Genomic DNA, 17,429 nt, shown 5'->3' on the forward strand with positions numbered 1-17,429 from the left:
TGTAAATATAGCTTACTGAAAAAACCGTGAGTTAAGAAATTGAGCCTTTTATTTTTACAATTGGAGGAAAATTGATATGCAGAATTTCTTAGATACTTAGTAGTCTTTAACATAATCTATGTAAATTTGATTATAGTCTAAAAACATTGACTAAACATTTGATCTTTTAGGACATTTAGTAGCTGGAGACATATCAGCAAAATACAGATAGCCCAAAATACAGATAATGGGTTTCATATATAGTCCTAAAGATTATGTATACATTTTGGTAAGCTATTGGAATAAGTCTGTAGCCAGACTGATATTCATACTTATGTACAAGGACATATCTATGTCTAAAAAGGTGAGTAAAAATTATTAGTATATAACGTTTTGAATATTTCAAAATTAGTTAATGCATATCTAATGCAGTTAATGATGGTATACACAATTCATTTCTCACTAATTCTGATTAATTTGGGGGTAGATATGGTAGCAGTAGTGTACATTAATGATACATATACTTCATGTAATGTATATTTTTTAAACATTTTAAGCCTTTAAAACATTTAAGCATTTAAACTTAGAATTGACATTGTAAAGCAAGAATGTTTGGGAGCTACTTTCTTTTTTAAGATTTTATTTACTTGAGAGAGATCACCAGCAGAAGGAAGGGCCAGAGGCAAAAGCAGACTTTCCATTAAGCAAGGAGCTGACATGGGGCTCGATCCCAGGACCCTGGGATCATGACCTGAGCTGAAGGCAGACATTTAACCGACTAAGCCACCTGAGCACTCCAGGAAATTTTTAAATTTTTAAATTTAAATTTTGAAAGGAAAAGGATGCTAAATGTTTTTCAGTAGGAGAATGGATAAGTAAAAGGTTCATTCATTTGATGGAACATTAGAATTGTGAAAAGCAGTGAGCTAGGTCTGTATATGAATATAGATAGTAAAACAATGCTGAATAGAATAAGGAAAATGCCAAATCATGGATACAGTTTGATGCCATGTTAATGTAATTATAGCTTATGATTATGTTTATATATGTATGAAAAAATTTTAATGGTAGAGTAGAAATAAATACTCTAAACATGTACTAGGTTCCTACCAGGGAGGGAGAAAGGAACAGGACTTAGAGTTATGGCTTAAAGGGGATTTCGACTTAGTTGAAATTACAACTTTAGTTGTAATGTTTTATTCCTTTACAAAAGGAAAGGTAAACAAATGTGACAAAATTGAGACATCAGTTCTAGGTTATGGAATCATGGATGTTTGTTATATTCTTGGTATTTCATTGAATTTTAAAATTCCATCTTTTTTCTCCCCTCAAGAAAAATCTCTCTTTTAGGAAAAGGTGGAACTTTGTGATTATAAGACTTTATTTTCCATGTAAATAAGAAACCCAAAATGTTGTTGAAAACTTAAAAGTGTCAATATGAAATGGCCTAGGTACTTTATTTCACCTTTGCCACTAAAGTCCTGGGGTTTAGGGATTTCCAAAAAACTGAAATAAGAAAAATTATTGACAAAATCTATACCAAAATATCATTAGATGTTTTTGGATAGTTGATTATGGTTCACATTTTTACCAATTAAAATACGTTTTTTCTCATTTTTCTAAGAATATACTGCTTTTAAAAATAAAGTAATAAGTACTATTTTTTAAAAAAAGATTTTATTTATTGGAGAGAGAGAGAGCATGAGGAGAGAGGTCAGCGGGAGAAGCAGACTCCTTGTCGAGCAGGGAGTCTTTTTTTTTTTTTTTAAGACTTTATTTATTTATTTGACAAGGAGAGAGAGATCACAAGTAGACAGAGAGTCAGGCAGAGAAAGAGGGGGAGGCAGGCTCCCTGCCAAGCAGAGAGACTGATGTGGGGCTTGATCCCAGGACTCTGAGATCATGACCTGAGCGGAAGGCAGAGGCTTAACCCACTGAGCCACCCAGGTGCCCCCGAGCAGGGAGTCTTAAGTAGGACTTGATCCCAGGACTTCAGGATTATGACCTGAGCCGAAGGCAGTTGCTTAACCAACTGAGTCACCCAGGTGCCCAGTAAATGCTATTTTTAAAAAACAGAACAAAGGAGCAAAACCATCAGAATGAAATAGTGTTCTTTACTCTAGTAATCAAGAAGAGTGCATTTTTCAGGTTTTAGCTATTAAGTGAAAGTGGAACATCTAAGCATCCTTACTCTGATCCTGCTGTAAACCTCAGAGCCTCACTGAACCCAAAGTGAGTTCAGGGAGCTTAGACATGGGCAGTAATTTATTGACTGGTTTGTAAGGCTTTTGGTAGTAAATCGAAAAGAGCTACATATTTGAGAGAATTTAGCAGTTTCTTGTTGAGTATGGGTTTGCAAGTTTCTTAGATAGGAAATTTTAATTAAACAAAGAAAAATATAGAAACTAGAGAATTAGTGATACCTGAAAGGATTAAAAAGGAATTAGGTGGCAAGAGAAGAAAATATAGGGAGGACTAAAATTAAATCTTAAACATAGGATTGTTTATAGAGTTTGTGTTCAACAGTAATGAGAAAATACTATACACTTTAAAATGAAGAAACAATATTAGTCTTATATACATTTAGAAATGGAATATAATCTTTTTTTTGATAGATTTCATGTTTATGGATTTGCTGCAAATTTATGGTATTAAATGAAAATATTTAGTTTTACCAGTATTGTATTTCAAAACCAAGCTATGTATATTTGTATGATCTTAGAAATACTTGTATTTTTACTTTTTTTTTTCATTTTGAGTTTATACTTCCCTTAGGCAGAATTGTGAATTAAATTGTAATTCTTTATAGTTGATCTAATACAAATGATCATTTGTTTGTGTATATTTTACTTTTCAACTTTGTATTAGAAAAACAATCCAGTTCTTTCCTCCTCTGTGTCTCCTTTACTTCTCATCCAGAACACCTCACTTCTGACATTTCTGGTCACCAAATGTTGGGGAGGAAGTATGGTTTCTTCACACCAAGCAATTCTCTGTGACACCAGCTGGGTATCCTACAATTGAACTCAATTAGGACACTACCTGTAGATAGTGTCAGATCCCATGGGTTAGGGGCTCAGTCCCGTAAGATTGCTCCCACCCTATTTAAGATCCAGTTGCAAGTAGTGGGTCACCAAATTACCCACAACTCCGTCCAGTTTGCCTACAAATCAGAGGTTCCCACCATCCCCTCCTAAAGTTGGATTAATTTGCTAGACGGCCTTATAGAACTCAGAGAAACACTTTCTTACACCAGTTTATTAAAGGATATGATGAAGGATGCAAATGAACAATTAGATGAAGAGATATATAAGCACAGGATCTGGGAGGGTCCTGAGTGCAGGAACTTCTGTCCCTGTGGAATTGGGATGTGTCTTCCTCATGGTGTATATAGCTTGTTATCCTGAAAGCTCTCTGAACCTTCTACTAGTGGGATCTTTATGGAGTTCTCATCATGTAGGCATGATCAATTGATCATTCAGGAAATTATAAGGGTTTCAGGAGCCCTGTGTAAGGACTGGGGGCTAAAGACCAAATATTAGAACAAAAGATGCTCCTAGGGCCCTTATCACTTCGGAAATTACAAGGGTTTCAGGATCCCTGTGTCAGGAGGTAGGGCAGAGACCAATATATATTTTTTTCTATTATCTCACATACTTAAAAAAAATACATTGTAAGAGACTGTTAACTAATAATAATTAAGAATTGAATTACCAAGTTGAATGTGTTGATGTTGTATATGCTTAGAAACGGAAAAGCAAAATAGTAAAAACAGTGTATCCTGGTTTAGAATCTGACCTTGAAAATTTCATTTGAAAATAAACTAGAGCATTGCTGTTATAACAGGTACATTATGGTCTCAGCTGCACAGAATAAACAAAAGACTTCCTTGAATAGATTTTCCAGGAGAATCAGGTGGCTATGCCAAATGTAGATTGCTGGCAACTTGCTCTCCTTCCATACAGAGATAAAGGCCACCAGGATGTCCTCTGGAATTCTACAGTAGCATGTAATGAGAACTAGCGAACCTGATATGTAGCTATATATTTCCAATTAGTATATATTAGTATATATACTAATATACAATTAATATATATTTCCAATTAGTGACCTTGAACAAGTCATCTAACTTCTGGGTTCACTATTCATTTTAAAATGAAGATATTTATACTAGCCAATTTCTAAAGTATCTTCTACCTCTAAAATGCTATAATTTTATTTCACATTAGGACTCTTGCTAATGTAGATTTACAGAAGTGAGATGGTTGATACATAAATCAATGTATTCTTTCCTCTAAGCTTGATCCTTTATATGTGACAAAAAAATATATTATTCAGATTTTCTCTCTGAAATTCATATGAAGTGCTTAAGGTAATTTTTTTCATTCTTTTTCATCATTAAAAATTTTATCCTCGTATTGATGGTATTACATTGTTTGATTTTGGAGCATATTCAGTCAGAGAATTGCTAAATTTAATGAGATAGACTTTATGTCTTCAAGGATAGGCTTTTTCTATAACCATGGTAGTTGGCCTAGTATAGGCACCAAATAATGACTGTTGAATCTGTTTGAATATATTACAGGCTATTTTAGTATAATTATGATGTAAGAGAAGACAGAGGGTCATATACCTAGAACTGTAATTGGTGGCTTGCTTGTGAGAGCTATAAAGAGAGATACAATAAAGAGGGTCCATACTAACAAAACTTAGGATGGAAGATGGAATCATGGAAAGGATAGAGTTGGGCTGAAGAACAGGCTAACAGAACACCATTGGTATTAATCCAAAGAAATTAGAGCCAGAATCAAAGCCACGAGGAAAGCCTGCTGAGGAATGCTCCTACATAGTATGTCTTCGTCTTTAATCAGCTTTGTTGAGCTGTGATTTACACACAATAAGATGTACCGATTTTATATGTTTAGTTTAGTGAGTTACAACAAGTGAATACAATTGTATAAGCATTACATAACCATAATACAGAAGATTTCCATCACCACCAAAAATCTCTTGCTATCCTTTTGTAGTCAACCCCTGGCCATGGTCAAGCATAAATTTGCGTCACTGCAAATTACTTTTGCCCTTTTAAGAATTTCATATAAATGGATCATATAGTATATGCTATTTTGTCTATAAACTTTTTTGCTCAGATTTTAAAAAATGTTCATTGATGTTTTACATGCATCAGCATTTCATTTCTTTTTATTGCTAAGTAGTATTCCATCATAAAGATATACCACAGTATATTTAGTAATTTACTGGTTGATGGGCATTTGGGTTTCCAGTTTCTGGCTGTTACAAATAAAACTCCCATGAATAAGCATTCATAAGTATTATGGATAAATGCTTTCAAATCTCTTGGGTATATACCTAAGAGTAGAATTTCTAGGTTATATGAAAAGATTTTTATTATTTTTTGGAATAAATTACCAAACTGTTACTCAAAGTGGCCCACTAGCAATGTTAAGAGCTCTATTTGCTCAAAATCCTCTCCATCACTTGGTAGCATCAATTTTTATAATCTTAGCCATTCTAATAGGTATATACTAGTATCTCATTGTAGTTTTAATTGTATCTCCCTAATGACTATGATGCTGAATGTCTTTTCATTTGCCATTAGCCATTCATTTTTCTTTTTTCGTGAAATGGTGAGCCATTCAGATCTTTTTACTCATGGATTGTCTTGCATGTATTGTGTTTTAGGAGTTCTATATATATTCTGGATGCAAAGCCATTGTCAGATATATGTATTGAGAATATTTTCTCCCATGATGTTGTTTGCCTTTTATTATTTTTATAGTATCTTTGGATGAACAGTTTTAAATTTTGGTAATATCCAGTTTATCCGTATTTTTCTTTTAAGTTTTGAGCTTTTTGTATCCTATCTGAGAACCTTTGCATGTCCTATCTGGGTGACATCAGTTGGTTAAGCTTCCAATTCTTTGTTTCAGCTAAGGTCATGATCTCAGTCAGGGTAGTGAGGTCGAGAGCCCCGAGTCTGCTGCTCTCCTTCTCCTCCCTATTTATTTGTTTAAGAGAAAGAGAGAATGGGGGGAGGGGCAGAAGGAGATGGAGAAATAATCTCAGGAGGAGCTGGAGAGAGAGACTCTCAAGCAGACTCCCCACTGAGCACTGAGCCCCATATGGGGCTTGTCCTTCCTACCCTGATCATGACCTGAGGTGAAACCAAGAGTAGTCAGAGGCTTAAATGACTAAGCCACACAGGCGTCCCAATATATAAATCTTTAAAATTGGAAAAAAGAAAGAAAGAAAGAAAGAAAGAAATCTTTACATTTCCCTACCTGGCTACATTTTTCTCCCTTTTTCTTCTTGAATATTTATAACTGTCTCTTTTATGACAGGTCTGTGATCCATTTCTAGTTAAATATTTGGTGTGAAGTAGATAAGGGTAGAGATTCACTTAAAAAGAATGCAGACGTCTTGTTCTAGAATTATTTCTTTTTGTTCCCATTGTCAAAGTCATTTGACCAGATATGAATGGATTTTCTTGTGGACTATATTCTGTTCCGTTGATCTATCCTTCTGTCCTGTCCTATGTTAGTACGTTTTTTTTTTTTTTTTAAGATTTTATTTATTTGACAGAGAGAGACAGCAAGAGCAGGTACACAATCAGGGGGAGTGGGAGAAGGATAGCAGGCTTCCTGCTGAGCAGGGAGCCCAACATGGGACTCTCTCCCAGGACCCTGGGATCATGATCTGAGCCAAAGGCAGATGCTTAATGACTGAGCCACCCAGGTGCCCCCTCAATATCAGTTTAAATTACTAGAGCTTTTTAGTAAGTATAGAATTTCAGGAGCTTAGCTTCTCCTTTTTTTTTTTTTTTTAAAGATATATTTATTTGAGAGAGGGCATGCATGGGCATGAGTGCGGGTAGAGGCAGAGGGAGCACGGGAGAGAGAATCTCAAATAGACTCCTCACGGAGCTTGAAGCCCATGGCCAGACTCAATCTCATGACCCTGAAATCGACCTGAGCCAAAATCAAGAGTTGGACACTTCACTGACTGAGCCACCCAGCTGTACCTCACAGGTTTAACTTATTTAACTTTGTTTTTCCTTTTCAAAATTGTTTTGGTTTTCTAGGTCCTTTGTATTTCCATATAAAATTTAAAATCAGCTTGTCAGTTTTTAGCAAAAAAGCCTGTAGGAGTTTTGCTTGAGATTGCATTGAATCTTTAGACCAGTTGGAAGCAAAGGATATGACCTTGGGTGGAGAGGCACTTAACTGACCACACACACTGCATTAAGTCCTTCCTTAAAAGAGGCTCTTAGTGGAGCATCTCCATGTTTTTGAGTTATAGTGGCTGATAGCATTGTTCAGATCTTCTTTATTCATACAGGGAATTTTTGGTGTGTATGTGTGTGTAATTACTGAGAAAAGTGGGTTAAAATCTCACATTATGACTTAATGGGTTTACTTGCTTTTTCCTTTTAATTCTATTAGTTTTTGCTTCATGTGTTTTGAAGCTATGTTATTAGGCACATATTCATCTGTAGTGGCTATAACTTACTGACGTATTGACTCTTATTATTATGAAATGTCCTTCTGTAATTCTAGGAATAGTGCTTACATAATTTATTTTTCCTGATACTAATTTGGCCTCTTCAGCTTTCTCATAGTTATTTTTCTCATAGCATATCTTTTTCCATTCTTTTACTCTTTAACCTATTTGTATCTTCATAGTTAAAGTGAGCTTCTTAGAGTTGATTCTGAATTACTTTAGGGAGAATATAGGAACTTTGCAACTCTTATCTTTAGGGAAAGCTGGGTGAAGAGTACACAAAAACTCTTGTAATATTTTTTGTTCTATATGAATCTAAAATTATTTCAGGAGTGTTAATAATTGCTTGTTCATGCATTGTTACAGTAGCTTCTTTTAAATTATTGTCTGGGGGCAACTGGGTGGCTCAGTCAGTTAAGTGTCTGCATTTCCTCAGATCATGATCCCAGGGTCCTGGGATTGAGCCCCACATTGATTCTGCCTTTCGCCTTCCCCTGCCTCATGCTCTCTCTTTCTTAAATAAGTAAAATCTTCAAAAAAATAATAAATTCTTATTTGGAGGTCAGTGGAGCACTTGGGTGGCTCAGTGGGTTAAGTGTCCAACTCTTGATTTGGGGTCAGGTCAGGATTTCAGGGTTTTGAGATTGGGCCCCACACTGGGCGTGGAGACTGCTTCAGCTTCTCTCCCTTTTCCTCTGTGCCTTCCCACCTCTCCCTCTAAAAAACAGCAAGAACAACAAAAAAAATTAAAATTCTTGTCTCATAATTCCAACACCTTGTCAACTCTGTGTTTTTGTCTATTGATTGTCCTTACGCATCCTAGTTGAGATTTTCCTTTTTGTTGTTGTTTGGTATGAAGAATATACTCCTTTTGGATTATATCAAGGACATTTGGGTATTATGAGACCTTTGTTCCTACTTAAATCTTCATTTTTAGAGAGGGAGGAAGGGTGCTGCCTCTTTGCTGACATTTGCCTCATTTGGGGCAGGAGTGGTTCATGGGGCTCAGCTTCATTAGTATTTGTAGCTGTAGACCTGCGTGGGTGGAAAGAGGGCCACTGTCTCTATCCTCATCAATGTGGGTTAGGGATGGTCAGCAAATCTCTGGTCCACACATTGCATAACATCCAGTTAGTAGGGCTCCATCCTGCAGAGCTGCTATCTTCCTATTCTTTTGGTTGGAGAAAATGGGTTTTCCTTGGGGCTTCTGTTTGTTATTGCTCTCTACCTGTTGTGGTTCCAGGTTGTAAATTGTTATGGCAGCCAGGGTGAGATACATAAGTGGCAAAAGTCTCCAGTTGGGTTATCACTCAGGATCTGGGGTCTCTAGTCAGTTTGTCTATTTCCTTCACCTTCCAGAGTCATACAGTAGTTAACTTTTTTCCTTTGGTCCAGGATTTATAGTTGTAATTAGCTGGCAGGAGGGTGGAATGCGCTTAACTCTATCTTGTCTGGAACAAGAAGTCTCATACTGATTTTTAATATTTGTTTCTGTATTTTCTGATTTTATTTGCCCTGTTTCTTTTGTTTTTCAGGCAAATGAAGATAAAACAATGTCTGCCAACCTAAAATACCTTTCCTTGGGAATTTTAGTCTTTCAGACTACCAGTTTGGTTCTGACAATGCGTTATTCTAGGACTTTAAAAGAGGAGGGTCCTCGTTATCTATCTTCTACAGCAGTGGTTGTTGCCGAACTTTTGAAAATAATGGCCTGCATTTTATTAGTCTACAAAGACAGCAGTAAGTTTTATGGTTTTTTGTTTTTTAACTCATTGCAGTTTATTTGATTGTTTTGGGGTTATTTACATATGATGTATGTAAAATATATATTGATAACTACACATTTGAACACTATTGCCTTATTTAATGTCGTAGTATTAAGAACATTTCAATATTTTCCATTTTCTTTTTTTTTAAGAGTTTATTTATCTGAGAGAGAGAGTGTGTGAATGCATATGCACAAGAGGCAGTGGGGAGGAGCAGAGGGAAAAGAAGTGAACTCCCCCTAAGCAGGAAACCCAATGTGGGGCTTGATCCCAGGACCCTGTTTTCCTCACATGAGCCAAAGGCAGCCAAGCTTAGCAAGCTAAGCCACCCAGGTGCCCCTATAGATTTAATTTCCTCAGGACAGTTTTAGTCCAGTAACAAACGTATTTTATTCTGATCTATATCATGATTCATGTCTTCTGGTTAATGCTAGAACTATGAAATGTGGTTTCTTGCATTTATAATTGAGAATAAAAGTAAGTTCTATAATTCTGTAGTTTTAGAAATTTAAAGAAGTCATAATTAAAGTCAATGCTTTTTATTTTATTTGTTGCATTGATTAGTCCGGTAGTGACTAATTTGATATAGTTTAAAAAAAACTGTTTTATGAAGATAAAATTCATGTACCATACAAGTCAGATTTTGAAGTGTACAATTTTGTGTTTTTTTGGATATATTACATTATTAACTGTTTGAAATTATAGTAAAATATATTTTTACACATTCATGTATATCATAAATGTTATACATTTAACCATTTTTAAGTGTAACTCATTGGCACTAATTATATTCACAGTGTTGTGCAACCATTAGCACCATCTTTTTCTAAAACTTCATCACATCAAACAGAAACTATATAACCATTAAGCAATAACTCCCACTCTCCTTTACCTTCAGCTCTTGGAAACTTCTAATGTACTTTCTGTCCCTATGAATTGGCATCTTCTATATAGTCCATCTAAGTAGAATCATATAATGTTTCTCCTCCTATGTCTGGCTTATTTAACTTAATGTTTTCAAGGTTTATCCACATTGTAACGCATATCAGAACTGTATTCTTTCTATGACTACATAATATTTCATTATATATATATATATATGTATGTGTTTGTATATATAACATTTTAGTCATTGATGTATTCATGGGCACTTGAGTTTTTTCCACCTTTCGGTTATGTGAATAATGCTATAATGAATAATATTGCAATAGAAGTATAAGTCTCTGCTCAAGTCCCTGCTTTTGTATTTTTTGGGTATATATTGTGGAGTGGAATTGTTTGGTCACATGATGATTCTGCATTTAACTTTTTGAAGAGCCACCAGACTTCTCCACAGCAACTGCACCATTTTACATTCCCACCAGCACTGTTCAAGGGTTCAGATTTCCCTACATCCTTGTCAACACTTGTTGTTTTCTGTTTGTTTTTTTTAAATTATAGCACATCCTCACCAATCATTATTTTCCATTAAAAAACAGCAACAACAACATATAGCCATTCTAGTAGGTATTGTGTCTTATGGTGGTTTTGATTTGATTTTCCTAATGACTAATGATGTTGAGCATCTTTCCTTGTGCTTACTGACTGTTTTTATATCTTTAGGGAAATATCTGTTCAAGTCTGCTGCCCATTTTTTAATTAAGTTGTGGTAAATTTGGTATACTTTTGAAACTATCATGGTGGCCAATGTGACTGTAGCATATTGATCTGGGAGGAGAATTGAATTGGCATTCAGTAAGATAGCTTTGTAGGCTACAAATTTCACTATAAAAACAAAAAGAAATAATTGGAATGTTTAAAACATGTCCTGTTTTACACATGGAAAAACCAATGCAGTACCCATAACAGCAGAGAAGATGCAAGAATAGGTTCAGGAAGTCATGTTTGGAAGCTGTTGTACTAGTCCAGGCAAGAAGATGCTAGTGGCTTAGATTACGTTGCTAGAGAAGAGATGATGTTTATGAGTTGTTCTGTGAAGGGGAGGTAAGTGCAAAACAACCTCCAAAGGCTGAAGGAGCTCTGAGACCAAAGAAAAAGGCCGACAGATGCAGCTTGACAAAGGTGTCATGAATAGCTGCAAGAGGAGTAGATCTCTGCAGTACTGCCTCCCTTAAGACCTGCTTTTTTAGCCCCTTGAGGACCTATCAAAGAGGAAAAAAATTTTTTTAAAGATCTTATTTATTTATTTGGGAGTGAGAGAGCACAAGCAAGGGGAATGGCAGAGGGAGAAGCAGACACCTGCTAAGCAGGGAGCCCAATGTGGGGCTTGATCCTAGGACCCCAAGATCATGACCTGAGCCAAAGGCATACACTTAACCAACTGAGCCACCCAGTGGCTTATCTCCAAGACAAATCATGGACATTATATTTCAAGGGGATACTTAAGGATGTGATTTAAAAAAAAGGAAAGAGAGTGTGTGTGTGCGCGCACATGCATTTGAGTGGGGGTGGGACCTATGCTCCGGAATGCTTCATATCTCAGAATGGTCATCATAGCAGATTTGTCCAAGATGGCATTGATTTGGTTCACACAGATGTCTTTTTAAGCTATAGCTGACATGACTTGCTAGTAGATTAGGTATGTGATGGTCAAGGAAATAGAGAATCCAGTCTGAGGAATAATTCCTATGTTTTAGGTCAAATCACTGGGTGAGTGAGTACTGCAGTAAATGATATATGGAAGATAAGGGGAAATTAAGGTTTCTCTTTGGGCCATGTTAAATTTGAGTTGCCCATAAGGCATTCAAATGGAAATGTTAAATAGTATGACATACGAATATGGAACTCAAGGATTTGTCATCTTATTGCTTTAAAGTCAAGAATTAGATGAAGTAATTTAGTATATACTGAGAAGAGAAGGACAAAGACTAAGCTCTGTAGCATTCCTAACATTTAGAGGTCAGATTAAGGAGGAGAACCAGTGTTCTCCACAGAACAGTGTTTAAGTGTCTGTCTTTTGATTTTGGCTTGGGCTGATATCGAAGAGTTTACTGCCTATGTTCTCCTCTAGGATTCTGATGGATTCCTGTCTCACGTTGAGGTCTTTTACCCATTTTGAGTTTATCTTTGTGTATGGTGTAAGAGAATGGTCGAGTTTCATTCTTCTACATATAGCTGTCCAGTTTTCCCAGCACCATTTATTGAAGAGACTGTCTTTTTTCCACTGTATATTTTTTCCTGTTTTGTCGAAGATTAATTGACCATAGAGTTGAGGGTCCATATCTGGGCTCTCTGCTCTGTTCCATTGGTCTGTGTGTCTGTTTTTATGCCAGTACCATGCTGTCTTGGTGATCACAGCTTTGTAATAAAGCTTGAAATCAGGTAACGTATTGCCCCCAGTTTTATTTTTGTTTTTCAACATTTCCTTAGCAATTCAGGGTCTCTTCTGACTCCATACAAATTTTTGGATTATTTGCTCCAGCTTTTTGAAGAATACCAGTGGAATTTTGATCGGAATGGCATTAAAAGTATAGATTGCTCTAGGCAGTATAGACATTTTAATGATGTTTATTCTTCCGATCCAAGAGTGTGGAATGGTCTTCCATCTTTTTGTGTCTTCTTCAATTTCTTTCATGAGTATTCTGTAGTTCCTCAAGTACAGATCCTTTACTTCTTTGGTTAGGTTTATTCCCAGGTATCTTACGGTTCTTGGTGCTATAGTAAATGAAATCGATTCTCTAATTTCCCTTTCTGTATTTTCATTGTTAGTGTATAAGAAAGCCACTGATTTCTGCACATTGACTTTGTATCCTGCCACGTTGCTGAATTGCTGTATGAGTTCCAGTAGTTGGCTTGGGTCATGATCTCATGGGTTGTGAGATCAAGCCCAGCATCCAGCTCTGCTCCCAGTGTGGAGTCTGCTAGTCTCTCTCCCTCTACCACCCCCTCCCCCTGCGAAATAAAGAAATAAATCTTTAAAAAAAAAAAAGAATTTCACCTGTAAAACGGTCTAGATCTGGTGGTTTAAAAAAAAGAAGACTGAGTCACCAGTAAGGTAGAATAAAATTCACATAAATATGGGGCACCTCGATGGTTTAATGGGTTAAGTGTCTGCCTTCAGCTCAGGTCATGAGCCTGGGGTCTTGGGATCAGCCAAATTTAGGGCTTGCTGCTCAACGGGGAGCCTGTTTCTCCTCTCTGCCCCTCCTTCCTGCTTGTTCTCACGCTTCTTCTCTCTTAAATAAACGAAATCTTTAACAAAAAAAGATAAATATATAAAAACATGCTTATATAAGTATTTAAAATATAGAAATATAGATCAACCTCACTAGCAATCAGAGAGACCAAATTAAAGCCACAGACTCACTTCCACTATCTTTAGATTGATGAAAATAAAAAGCCTAACAGTAATAGGAAATGGAAGGGACATGGAACAAGACCTTCCCTAAACTGCTGGTGAGAAAAATATGTGATAGCATTAATTATTTAAAATTTTAGTTTAATTAAAAATTTTTAAAAAGATTTTATTTATTTATTTGTCAGAGAGAGAGCACAAGCAAGGAGAGCAGTATGCAAAGGGAGAACAAGGCTCCCACCGGAGCAGGGAGCGTGATGTGGGGCTCTATCTCAGGATCCCAGGATCATGATCTGAGCTGAAGGCAGATGCTTAACTCACTGAGTCACCCAGGCGTCCCTAATTTTAAAAATGTTTAAATGAGGCATAAGAAAAAAATCTTTTGGTAACTTTTAGTTACATATTATTTTACTATTATTATTTTAGGGTGAGGAAAGGGTAAATATCAGATATTAACCTTTAGTATATGTGCTGCAGAAGCGAGAACAGATATTAACCTTTAAACAGTATTTTCATTTTTAAGAAGTTTTCATAATTCAACTTTTCAGGTTTTATGTTGGGAGGGAAAGTCATCTATGAAGTGTCATTGTTGGCAAAGTAGTAGGATTCCTTAGATTTCCCCTGTCTTTGGGGGTTTACGTATCTTTTATTTTATTTTTTTTACTTTAAGTAGACTCCATGCCCAGTGTGGGGCTTGAACTCAGGACCATGGGATGGAGAGTCACATGTTCCACTGACTGAGCCAGGCAGGGTTTATGTGTCACTTTAATGTTCTCTGGATACTTTTTATGATTAATACTGTAGGTAAGGGGACGCCTGGGTGGCTCAGTCAGCTAATACTGTAGGTTGGCTAGCTCAGGTCCCTTTCCAACCCCTTTATCCCTTTGTTGTTTCTAATGTGAAAAATATGAAAGAAAAGACTACATTGCCCAGGTCCTAGCTCCCTTGTTGCAAGGGGTAGTAGGTGAGCAACAAAATTCTGGTCTATGAGAACAATGCCTGAAGGTCACTATGTCCTCCTGTTCTTTCCTGTTGCCTAAAAACAAGAACCAGACAGAAGTGCAGCAATCATTTGGTGACTTTCTTGCAATAATCATGTAGATAATAGATGAGAAGCATGGAGGTTAAAAAGTCAATATATATGGAGAGCGTGCTTTGGTCCCTGATGTCATCACTGAGCTACTGTACTACTGTAGCAGCTTTGGACCTGCACCTGGACCTGAGGGGATGAGACAGATCCCTTTGAGGTCTGAGCTCATGATAAAATAGAATGCATAAAATACAAGCTTTTATAATGTTGCTACTATAGAATAAGAATACTCAGCTGAAAAATTAATACTTTGAGCTTTGGGTTATCATAAATATGTATGCATGTGTATGTGTGTGTGTGTGTGTGTACATAGATAATCAATTTGCTTGGTGTTCCCTAATAAAAGAATATAAGGATAGTGCTGTTCTTAATGTGCTACATTATAATATTTAACTTTAAAAAATTAGTATTATTAAAGGTATACTTTAGACCTAAAGGTATCTTAACATGTAGGACTGTTTCTGTTTTGTTTTGTTTTAAAGATTTTATTTATTTGACAGAGATCACAAGTAGGCAGAGAGGCAGGCAGAGAGAGAGAGGAAGGGAAGCAGGCTTCCCACTGAGTAGAGAGCCCAAAGTGGGGCTCGATCCCAGGACCCTGGGATCATGACCTGAGCCGAAGGCAGAAGCTTTAACCCACTGAGCTACCCAGGCGCCCCTGTTTCTGTTTTTTTATACGTGAGAAAAACACGCCTTGAGAAAGGGTATTTAACTTATTCAGAGTTACTTAATGATTTTACCCATTTCATGTTTTTACTAGAATGTAGTCTAAGAGCACTGAATCGAATACTACATGATGAAATACTTAATAAACCAATGGAAACGCTTAAACTTGCTATTCCATCAGGGATATATACTCTTCAGAATAATTTACTCTATGTGGCACTGTCAAATCTGGATGCAGCTACTTATCAGGTACTTAAAATATATTTCTAGTACTTCTTCTAAGAAAGAAAGAAACAAACAATAATATTAGCTGTTTTCTTTTTCAGGTCACATATCAGTTGAAAATTCTTACAACAGCATTATTTTCTGTGTCTATGCTTAGTAAAAAATTAGGTGTGTACCAGTGGCTCTCCCTAGTAATTTTGATGACAGGAGTTGCTTTTGTACAGGTAACTAAGATAAGTATACCTTTCATTTTTATCAGTTTCAAACTTTACTTATTGTGCATAGAAAATATGGTTGTTAATTGTTGAAGCAAATAAATGCGTATTCTCACAACTGACATAGTTTTTGAAGGCTTCTTTTGAGCAATACTCTATTAGGGCTGCAACTAATAAATAAAAATCTAACTGATTTCACTTAGCCTTATACTCTCCACAGCCATCTATGTTGTTACAAATGGCAAGATTTCTTTTTTATGCTTGAGTAATATTGATATATATATCTCAATCATCTGATTTCATTCATATATAGCATTTAAGAAACAAAACAAACAAATTAAAAAAGAGATAAACCAAAAAAGACTTTTAATTATACAGAACAAACTGATGGTTACCAGAGAGGAGGCAGGTGGGGAGATGCAGGGAGTAGGTGAAGGGGATTAAGAGTACACTTATCCCGAACCCTGAATAATATACAGGATTATTAAATTACTATATTTTATACCTGAAACTAATATAGTACTGTATGTTAACTGCATTGTAATGTAAACAAGGAAATGAAAGAAAAAGAAAAAGGAAAGGAACGGAAAAGAGGAAAGGAAGGAAGGGAGATTTAAAATAAAAATCAAATTATTTGATAAACAATCTAGTTAGAGAAATAAGAGACTGCATGTAAAGCAAATCTGATTTTTACTGGATGCCTGAGCACTTGAGATTATTAATCACTCCCTTCTTATTGTCTGTCAGCTTCCCTGATACCATTCTTTACTGGTTTTTCTCTTCTTTCTAATGATTCCTTGTTGGGTTACTTCCTGGGGTCCTCTTCCTTGATGCTTGATATTGGGGATGTTGGTAGGCTTGTTCTTTCCCGTAAATTATATCTTTATTTTTGGAGACTTCATCCATTCTGTAGTTTTTTTTTTTTTTTAAAGATTTTATTTATTTATTTGAGAGAGAGACAGTGAGAGAGAGCATGAGAGGCGAGAAGGTCAGAGAGAGAAGCAGACTCCCCATGGAGTTGGGAGCCTGATGCGGGACTCGATCCCGTGACCTGAGCCGAAGGCAGTTGCTTAACCAACTGAGCCACCCAGGCGCCCCCATTCTGTAGGTTTTTATTAACACTTAAATGTTCATGGTTCCTTGGTCCATGTCATCACCTGTAATTTCAGATTTGTGTATCTAAATAAAAACCTGTTGGACATCTTAGCTTGGTTATTCAATAGGCCTTATAAACTGAGCATATCCCAAACTAAACTTTACCAAACCTGTTCTTGTTTCTGTTTTTTCTGTCAGTATTTACTCTGCCTGGGAGTTGGCCTAGATTTTTCCTGATACCTGTACATCTAATCTTCAGTCACTACGACCTTGCTGAGTCTGCCTTTTTTTTTTTTTAAAGATTTTATTTATTTATTTATTTGATATCTAGAGTGCTAGTGAGCAGGGGGGAGGGGCAGAGGGAGGAGCAGGTACCTGGCTAAGCAGGGAACTCAACACAGTATTCGATCCCAGTACCCTAGGATCATGACCTGAGATGAAGGCAGACACTTAACTGACTGAGCCACCCAGGTGTCCCCACTATGGTTTATCTAAAAACAAATCCAATCATGTCAGTTTCCTGCCATCCAGAGTGTGGTATGTTTATCACTTCCCCCAGAGTGTGGTATGTCTATCTA

The 17,429-nt window shown here is 36.3% G+C and overlaps 1 protein-coding gene across 3 annotated transcripts in view; it reads left to right on the forward strand.

Moving 5' to 3' along the window:
- Positions 1-17,429, forward strand: part of SLC35A3 (solute carrier family 35 member A3) — a 51,960-nt gene that overhangs the window by 17,243 nt on the left and 17,288 nt on the right. For all 3 annotated transcript variants that reach the window (XR_006601834.1, XM_045064905.1, XM_004775189.3), the window contains exons 2-4: positions 9,036-9,240; positions 15,411-15,565; positions 15,643-15,765. Coding sequence is in view for 2 of the 3 variants with exons in the window: in XM_004775189.3 (XP_004775246.2) it covers positions 9,036-9,240; positions 15,411-15,565; positions 15,643-15,765 (483 nt within the window). In the remaining variant the exon portion in view is untranslated. The remainder of the gene's footprint in view (positions 1-9,035; positions 9,241-15,410; positions 15,566-15,642; positions 15,766-17,429) is intronic.

The sequence above is a fragment of the Mustela putorius genome, unplaced genomic scaffold, assembly GCF_011764305.1.
Source record: "Mustela putorius furo isolate JIRA1106 unplaced genomic scaffold, ASM1176430v1.1 tig00003853_pilon_pilon_pilon, whole genome shotgun sequence".
Taxonomy (NCBI): Eukaryota; Metazoa; Chordata; class Mammalia; order Carnivora; family Mustelidae; genus Mustela; species Mustela putorius.